Source organism: Bos taurus, unplaced genomic scaffold (assembly GCF_002263795.3).
Source record: "Bos taurus isolate L1 Dominette 01449 registration number 42190680 breed Hereford unplaced genomic scaffold, ARS-UCD2.0 Leftover_ScbfJmS_2217, whole genome shotgun sequence".
In the NCBI taxonomy this organism is placed as follows: domain Eukaryota; kingdom Metazoa; phylum Chordata; class Mammalia; order Artiodactyla; family Bovidae; genus Bos; species Bos taurus.
This window is the reverse complement of record NW_020191298.1, coordinates 36,165-45,937: the sequence shown is the minus strand read 5'-3', so window position 1 is coordinate 45,937 and position 9,773 is coordinate 36,165. Positions and strand designations below refer to the sequence as shown.

Here is a 9,773-nt window from a genome sequence, read left to right as displayed (position 1 = left end):
ACATGGAATGAAAATCAGAGGGTCCTTGCCACAGTCATTCAGACCCCAGATGGCACAGTGGCTGGGAGCTGGATTTTAGGGATTGTGGAGCAATCCCCAGGCAAGGGCTGCTGTTGACTGCACAGAGACAGATCAAGGGGATGTGAGGGAGGAGTTTGTGGTGTGCAATGCCTGTGCAGAAAAGCCGAGCAGCCATGGAAGCAAGGCGATACTGCTGAGTCATATGTAGGGGGTGGAGCCATCACTATAGCCTCTCTCCCTGTACACGCCAGCATCGGCAACTGAACAATAGGGAGGCTGGCTCATCAAACACCTGACCCCTGAACTACGGAGTAGGACCCCACCCAGGGTGCCCCATTAAGTGCCTGATGCGCCCCTCTATAGAGTAGGAACCCAGCTGGGGGGGGGGGCTCCTCTATGTGCCTGATGCGACTGAGCAACGGAGAAGGACCCCAGTCAAGGAAGCCCTCTAAGTGCCTGAAGGGGCAGAGCCTTGGAGAAAGACTGGCCAAAGAGGCCTTCTCATGACCAGCTACAAGAAGCTCAAAAAGACTCTGATAGCGCCATAAGTCCTGTGGTGGAGGCAGTCCGTGTCCCTACACATTTGGCATTGCCAGGGTCCTCACAAGCCAGGCAGCTGTGCCACCTTCATGCTCAACTCTCACTGGAGCAGAACTGCCACAGGCAAAAAAAGTCTTGCGCCTATGCACACAGGGTAGCTTCGGTAGTGTCTAACTCTTTGCGACCCTGTAGACTGGCCTACCTGGAGAAGGAAATGGCAACCCACTCCAGTATTCTTGCCTGGAGAATCCCAGGGACAGAGGAGCCTAGTGGGCTGCCGTCTATGGGGTCGCACAGAGTCGGACACGACTGAAGCGACTTAGCAGCAGCAGCACCAGCAGCTGACTATTTACAACAGGCTGACTCTGAAGTAGGTGTTATTGTCTCAATTTTATAGACGAAGAAACTGAGGCTCCAAGGAGAGAGTTGCCCTAGGTCACAAGGTGGAAGAGCTGGGATTTGGATTTAGGTCTGTCTTGACTCTGAACTTGTGCCTTTTCTTCTTCTCCTCCACTTCCTGTTTTGGCAACTGATTCTACATCAAATATCTTTTCCTAGCTGGTCAGTAGGGACTAGTGAGGGCTCCACTTCTCCATTTAATATCTGTTAAAGGAATTTAAGTAGCAGATGTAAGGTGTGGACTTAGTGTGATTACAAAAGGACACCAGGGTGTCAGCAGATGAAAGGTCCAGTTCAGATGGCCTCATTTGCTCTTTTGTGGAATAAGATTAAGATTTCATTTCATCTTACATTGGAACCAATGGGGTATTTCTGGGCATGAACGACCACCTCAGATGGATTATTCTCAGAGCTCCATGAATACGAGACTGACTACAGTGGATGAGCACCTTCTGGAACTGTGGAAAATCGATGAGGAATAAGGAGCCCAATGGAATCTATCCTTTGAAATATTTGTTTCATTCAGCCCAAATCTTTAGAGGGTTAGAACATAGCAAAGATCTAAAAGGAAATCCAGGCTGCTGTGCTGTTGTGCTAGAAGTTTTTACCACTGTTCTTCCTGAGTGCTCAGTTGAACCTTGAGGGGAAGCCCATTCTGAGGAGCTGTTGCCCTACTATTGGCTTGCTTCTGGGGACAGCCCTGTGTGAGAGCTGCTAGTGTGAGCTCTGGAAGTTGCTGCTATGTCTCTTCCCTGGTTCATAGCCTGGTCCAGGCTCAGACTCAGCAACAGAACTTAGACCCTGAGTCCTAGTTTACATTAGAATATGAGGCAGATGACAAGAGTGACCGTGCTCCTGACCTTGGGTGAGTTATTATGGCATTAAGAGAAATTGGGATCTGGGTCCAGACAAGGATCTACAACCTTGCCTGCTACCATTGCTCTTTATTCAAGATGCTGAGGGATGGCTTTTGGGCCCTATTTTTCTCCAGGCTGTTCCTTGGCATTTATGTGAGAAGTGAGAGAAATAAAGACATTCGGGGTTACTGAGCTCTGGTTTATCCATAGGAGGAAGAAATTAGACCTGCCACTTCTGTTCATGTGTTCCTGGGATTCTTCAGAAAAAATATATATAAAACAATGTGTCCCAAAACATGAGTAAGAAGTAAATTGTCTGTTCATGTGTCCCTGGGATTCCTCAGAATAATTATTTTTAAAAATGTGTCCTGAAACACAAGTGAGAAGTAAATTGTGTGTGTCTGTATATGGTGGGGAAATAGGGGGTTTACTTGAGAAAGAACCTGGAGGGTGCTGAGTTGGACCTTCAATTTGATTTCAAAATAGGAGCTAGTGTTGTGATTTTTACTTCCACAGGTACTTTGAGTCTTGCTAAGACCTCCCAGCCCATCTTCATTGACTCATACGAAGGACAAGAAGTGAACATATCCTGTAACCACACCACAATAGCTACAAGTGACAATATCTTCTGGTATCGACAGTTCCCCAACCAGGGACCACAATTTATCATTCAAGGATATAAGACAAACGTGGAAAATGAAGTGGCATCTCTGTTAATTCCTCCTGACAGGAAGTTCAGCACCCTGAGCCTGCCCCGGGCTTCCCTGAGAGACACCGCTGTGTACTACTGCATCGTGGGAGACACACACTGAGACAGATGGGGCTGCACCTGTGCAGTATCCCTGTGTGGGGTGGGAGTCACAGCTCAGGGGATCCCCAAAGCAGTACCTTCTAAAGTGCTTATTTTACTGTATTATTTCAGAAGGTATTAGAAAATCCATGTATTACTTTGCTATTTTAAAAAATATTGGTCTTATTTATTTTTAAATAGGTATTCCATTTCTATGATCTAAAATTCAAAAAACACAAAAGGGCATGATGCCTTTGTCCCATTATTGTCTCTGAGCTGCTCAATTATACAAAGGAGACAATCTATGGTATGTATACTGTTGTCACTTAGCTCACTGATGCCCCTCAGTTCATGCACACGCATGCACACAGACACTGTGCACACACACACTACACACCCTTACATGCACATTGCATGCAGTCAGTTTAGACAACAAGCTTCTCAGCTTTTGAAAAATTCAGTCTAAGTGTCAGGCAATTATTGTCACAAATTTTGAACATTTCTTTGGCATTTTGAGCCCCCACAAGATTCTTTCTAAGTCTTCTCTGTGTTTGGATCTTTTATTCTCTGTTACCCCTCTTTCTCTCTTCTTTTGTCCCACTCCCTTGTTGTGGGTGCCATGGCAAATAGAATGGGGATGATGGTGGGGGAGTCGAAAAGTTTTTTTATTCTGATTGGTATCATAGACTATTTTTGCAATATATTAAGCAGAAACATAGGGATTTTGGGTCATTATCAATTTTCAGAGTTGAGTCCTTTGGGGACCAAAGGGAGACAGGAGTAATGGCAAAGTTCCTGGGAATCTTGCTAGTGAGCCCTGTTGTTATTTGGACTTATAGGACTTCCATCATAGTGATCAGAAGTATTTATGGAGTATCATTAGAGTAGGGATCTTGCTTAGATCTCACTGCTGCGCTGAAAATCAAAGGGAGATAGGAATAATGGCAAAGTTCCTGGGAATCTTGCTAGTGAGCCTGCAGCTTAGTCAGGACTATGAGGATATTATTATTAGTGTTTTAGTGGGGAGTTGTTTCTGATTTTGGCAACAAGGAATGCAACAGTTGATGATATTTTCTACTGAGACCCACCCCATGGAATGGGATTTAAGCCAACTTTTTCACTCTCCTGTTTCACTTTCATCAAGAACCTCTTTAGTTCTTCTTCACTTTCTGACATAAGGGTGGTGTCATCTGCATATCTGAGGGTATTGATATTTCTCCTGGCAAACTGATTCCAGCTTGTGCTTCATCCAGCCCAGTGTTGCTCATGATGTACTCTGCATATAAGTTTAATAAGCAGGATGACAACACACAGCCTTGACATACTCCTTTCCTGATTTGGAACCAGTCAGTTGTTCCATGTCCGGTTATACCTTTTGCCTCCTGACCTGCATACAGATTTCTCAAGAGGCAGGTCAGGTGGTCTGGTATTCCCATCTCTTTAAGAATTTCCCACAGTCTATTGTGATCTACAAGGTCAAATGCTTTAGCATAATCAATAAAGCAGATGTTTTTCTGGAATTCTCTTACTTTTTCTATGCTCCAATGGGTATTTGCAATTTGATCTCTTGTTCCTCTGCCTTTTCTTAAAACCAGCATGAACAGTGGGAGTTTTATGGTTGATGCACTGTTGAAGCCTGGCTTGGAGAATTTTGAGCATTACTTTGCTAGCATGTGAGATGAGTGCAATTGTGTGGTACTTTGAACATTCTTTGGCCTTACCCTTTGTTACTGGAACGAGAACTGACCTTTTCCAGTCCTGTGAGCACTGCTGAGTTTTCCAAATTTGCTGACATATTGAGTGCAGCACTTTCACAGCATCATCTTTCAGGATTTGAAATAGCTCAACTGGAATTTCATCACCTCCACTGGCTTTGTTCATAGTGATGCTTCCTAAATCCCACTTGACTTCACATTCCAGGATGTCTGGCTCTAGGTGAGTGATCACACCATCGTGATTATCTTGGTCATGAAGATCTTTTTTGTACAGTTCTGTGTATTCTTGCCACCTCTTCTTAATATCTTCTGCTTCTGTTAGGTCCTTACAATTTCTGTCCTTTATTGAGCCCATCTTTGCATAAAATGTTCCCTTGGTATCTCTAATTTTATTGAAGTGATCTCTAGTCTTTCCCATTTTGTTGTTTTCCTCTATTTCTTTGCATTGATCACTGAGGAAGGCTTTCTTATCTCTCCTTGCTACTCTTTGGAACTCTGCATTCAGATGCTTATCTCTTTCCATTTCTCCTTTGCTTTTCACTTCTCTTCTTTTCACAGCTATTTGTAAGACCTCCGCAGACAGCCATTTTGCTTTTTTGCATTTCTTTTCCATGGGGATGGTCTTGATCTCTGTCTCCTGTAAAATGTCACGAACCTCCGTCCATAGTTCATCAGGCACTCTGTCTATCAGATCTAATCCCTGAATCTATCTCTAAGATCATGGCATCTGGTCCCATCACTTCATGGAAAATAGATGGGGAAACAGTGACAGACTTTATTTTGGGGGGCTCCAAAATCACTGTGGATGGTGACTGTAGCCATGAAATTAAAAAATGCTTGCTCCTTGGAAGAAAAGTTGTGACCAACCTAGACAGCATATTAAAAAGCAGAGACATTACTTTGCCAACAAAGGTCCATATAGTCAAAGCTATGGTTTTTGCAATAGTCATGTATGGATGTGAGAGTTGGACTCTAAAGAAAGCTGAGCACTGAAGAATTGATGCTTTTGAACTGTGGTGTTGGAGAAGACTCTTGAGAGTCCCTTGGACTGCAAGAAGGTCCAACCAGTCCATCATAAAGGAGATCAGTCCTTGGTGTTCATTGGAAGGACTGATGCTAAAGCTGAAACTCCAATACTTTGGCCACCTCATGTGAAGAGTTAACTCATTGGAAAAGAACCTGATGCTGGGAGGGATTGGGGGCAGGAAGAGAAGGGGACGACAGAGGACGAGATGGCTGGATGGCATCACTGACTCAATGGACATGAGTTTGAGTGAACTCCGGGAGTTGGTGATGGACAGGGAGGCCTGGCGTGCTACGATTCATGGGGTCACAAAAGGAGTCGGACACGACTGAGTGACTGAACTGAAATGAACTGATGGTAGGCATTTGTCTTGTGGTTAAAGATACCTTTTCTGCAATACAGACAAGTTTCCTACACATATGGATTTTTTTATTCTACTGTGGGGAGATAGGACAAGAAAACAAACAAATGACTTCAAAACTTAAGTGACATTAATAAAATAAAACAGCATAAAATTAAAAAGAATCACAGTGGTTGTGTGGTTAGTTGCTCAATGTTCTAAAAACTCCAACTAAGATTTGAATTTCAAAAAAAAGGGGTGAAAAGCAGTGTTAAGATCTGGGGTAAGGAAGAGTTTTCAAATGCAGTAGGGGTCCTAAGGCAGGAGGAAATTTGATTTATTTGTGAAAGAAAGATGGCTGGGATATTGTGATATATATTACGATATTCCCATAAAGTAGTGAAAAAAGAGAGGTGGGTGATAATGGCAAAGAGGTAATCAGCGGCTCAGTTTTATGTGGACTTATAACATTATGGTTAGATTTATATTTTATTCTACATGTAACAGGAAGCATTTGAAGGGTTTTGGAGTGATCTAATCTAATTTATAATTTTAGAAGGATCGTGGTCTGTGCCCTGAGGAATAACTCATTGAGGAAGACTGGGACAAGATTAAGCCTTAAAGACAATTAGAAAAACCTTGTAAGAGACTCAATGAGACCTGACAGAGACCTGATGGAGACCAAGTTCTGGGAGGGGTCCTGTAGTGTGGTCACTTTTTTTAATGTGAAAATTTTTTAAAAGCAAGCTATTTTAGTGGCAATTGGTTAGAACAATCATTTCCCATGCTCACTACTCCTGTATCATGCTTCCCCTTATTTCAGGTAGTATTGGAGTAGCTTCAGACATTTTTGGAAATCCAGTTATAGGGGTAAGATTGAGTTGAGGACACATTTAGTTTGCATCAAATGAGATATATTAATGTGATTCACAGCGACTTCTGTGTATAGGTAAGATTTTGCTGGTCAATCCTACTGTAGGAATTGCTTCCAGAAATATTCCTTCACACTACTATGTCCACTCACCCAGCATTAGGACATGAAACTTCACAAAACTAACTTGGTCATGTTCTATGGTCCTCAGTACTTCAGTATGTAGTTAGAAGAGGAGAATCAAAGTTTAAGCTATACAGATTGTGTCATATAATTTAGTAATTTGCCTATTCTAAGTCTCATGTAAATGGAATAAATCATATACTATTTCTCCTTTTGTGCCTGGCTTATTTCACTTTAGCATAATGTCTTCCAGGTTCACCCATTTTGTAGCATGTCTCAAAATTTCATTCTTTTTAAAGGCAGAATAATATTCCATTGTAGAAATATGCAACATTTTTGTTTATGTATTTATCAGTTGAAATGTGATTTTTTAAATCTGAGACTTGAAGGATAAGAAATATTAGAGCAAACCTGGCTAAATTAATGGAGGTGAGCATCAGGAATATAAGAAAAGATAGAAGAAGTAGTCTGGGGCCACAGCATTCAAATATTTGTGAAGAGTATGGATTTTATTCAAAGTATAAAGACAAAGCTGTTAGCTAAATGAAAACTCCACATTGACATGATATAATTTCTATTTTAATATTGTCATCCTTGCTGCAATGTAGTGAGCAAGGAGTGAATGTTGTTTTGTGAATGCATTCAAGATGTATTTATCTCTTCCAACAGTTTTTTTTTAAACTGAGATATAATTGACATATAACATTGTATAAGTTTAAAGTGTACAATGTTTTGATTTGACATATTTATATATTGCACTATGATTCAGTTCAGTTCACTCACTCAGTCGTGTTCGAGTCTTTGCAACCCCATGAACCGCAGCATGTCAGGCCTCCCTGTCCATCACCAACTCTTGGAATCCAACCAAACCCATGTACATTGTGTCGGTGATGCTATCCAACCATCTCATCCTCTGTAGTCCTGTTCTCCTCCTGCCCTCAGTCTTTCCCAGCATCAGAGTCTTTTCAAATGAGTCAGCTCTTCACATCAGGTAGTCAAAATATTGGAGTTTCAGCTTCAACATCAGTCCTTCCAATGAACACCCAGGACTGATCTCCTTTAGGATGGACTGTTTGGATCTCCTTGCAGTCCAAGGGACTCTCAAGAGTCTTCTCCAACACCACAGTTCAAAAGCATCAATTCTTCGGCACTCAGCTGTCTTTATAGTCCAACTGTCACATCCATATATGACCACTGGATAAACCATAGCCTTGACTAGCCGGACCTTTGTTGACAAGGTAATGTCTCTGCTTTTTAATATGCTGTCTAGGTTGGCATTGGAGAAGGAAATGGCAACCCACTCCAGCGTTCTTGCCTGGAGAATCCCAGGGACAGGGGAGCCTGATGGGCTGCCATCTACGGGGTCGCACAGAGTCGGACACGACTGAAGCGACTTAGCAGCAGCAGCAGCAGCAGTAGGTTGGTCATAACTTTCCCTCTAAGGAGTGAGCGTCTTTTAATTTCATGGCTGCAGTCACCATCTGCAGTGATTTTGGAGCCCCAAAAAATAAAGGCAGCCACTGTTTCCCCATCTATTTGTCATGAAGTGATGGAACCTGATGCCATGATCTTAGTTTTCTGAACATTGAACTTTAAGGCAACTTTTTCACTCTCCTCTTTCACTTTCATCAAGAGGCTTTTTAGTTCTTCACTTTCTGCCCTAAGGGTGGTGTCATCTGCATATCTGAGTTTATTGATATTTCTCCCAGCAATCTTGATTCCAGCCTGTGCTTCCTCCAGCCCAGCGTTTCTCATGATGTACTCTGCACAGAAGTTAAATAAGCAGGGTGACAATGTATAGCCTTGACGTACTCCTTTTCCTATTTGGAACCAGTCTGTTGTTCCATGTCCATTTCTAACTGTTGCTTCCTGACCTGCATACAGGTTTCTCAAGAGACAGGTCAGGTGGTCTGGTATTCCCACCTCTTTCAGAATTTTCCAGTTTCTTATCCACACAGTCAAAGGCTTTGGCATAGTCAGTAAAGCAAAAATAGATGCTTTTCTGGAATTCTCTTGCTTTTCTGGTGATCCAGCAAATGTTGGCAATTTGATCTCTGGTTCGTCTGCCTTTTCTAAATTCAGCTTGAACATCTGGAAGTTCACAGTTCACATATTGCTCAAGTCTGGCTTGGAGAATTTTGATGATTAGCTAACACCTTTATCACGTCATATAATTATCGTTCCTTTTTTGTGGTAAGAACAATTAAAATATAGTTTCTCAGCAACATCGAAGTTTATAGAAGTATTGTTGGCTATAATTGCTATACTTTAGATCTGCAGGACTTATCTACTAGTTACTAGTTTGTATTCTTAAACAATATCTCTCCAGTTCCCTGACTCCCAACCCTTGGTAATCATCATTGTACTCTCTTTTTATGAGTTTGGCTTTTTTTAGATTCCACATATAAGTGCTATTATATAGTATTGGTCTTTTTGATAAGTCACTTAGCACAATGCACTCAAGGTCTATCCAGCTTATCACAAATAGCAGGATTTCCTTCCATATCCATAACCATGTTATATATATATCACATCCTTTTTATCCATTCACTCATTGATGGACACTTACATTGTTTCCATATCTTGGCTATTGTGAGTAATGCTGCAGTAAACTCGGAAATGCAGATACCTCTATGATATCCTAGTTTTCATTTCCTTTGGATATATACCCAGAGGTGGAATCGCTGGGTAATATGGTAGTTTTATTTTTAATTATTTTGTGGTGGCATGTAATGTCATGTCATCTGCAAACAGTTTTAGCTCTTCCTTTCCAGTTTGAATGCCTTTAATTTCTTTTTTCTTGCCTAATTGGCTCTTGCTAGGACTTTTAGTACTGTATTGAATAATGATGAAAGTGGACCTACTTGTCTTGTTTGTGATCTTAAAAAGAAAAACTTTCAGCTTTTCACTGTCAAGTATGATGTTAGCTGTGGGGTAGTCACATATAGCTTTATTACGTTGAAGTACATTCCCTTTATATTCATTTTGTTTGGAGTGTTTTTAAAAATCATGAATGAAAATTGTATTTTATAAAATACTTCTTCTAAATCTATTGAGATGATCATCATGATTTTTATCCTTCACTTAGTTAAT

At 41.4% G+C, this 9,773-nt stretch overlaps 1 gene segment (V, D, J or C); it reads left to right on the top strand.

The window, feature by feature from the left end:
- Positions 1–1,536: 1,536 nt before the first annotated feature.
- Positions 1,537–2,660, top strand: LOC100296286 (T cell receptor alpha variable 4-like). The segment is given in 2 exon segments: positions 1,537–1,825; positions 2,334–2,660. Coding segments are annotated over 2 exon segments (336 nt in total).
- Positions 2,661–9,773: the final 7,113 nt, after the last annotated feature.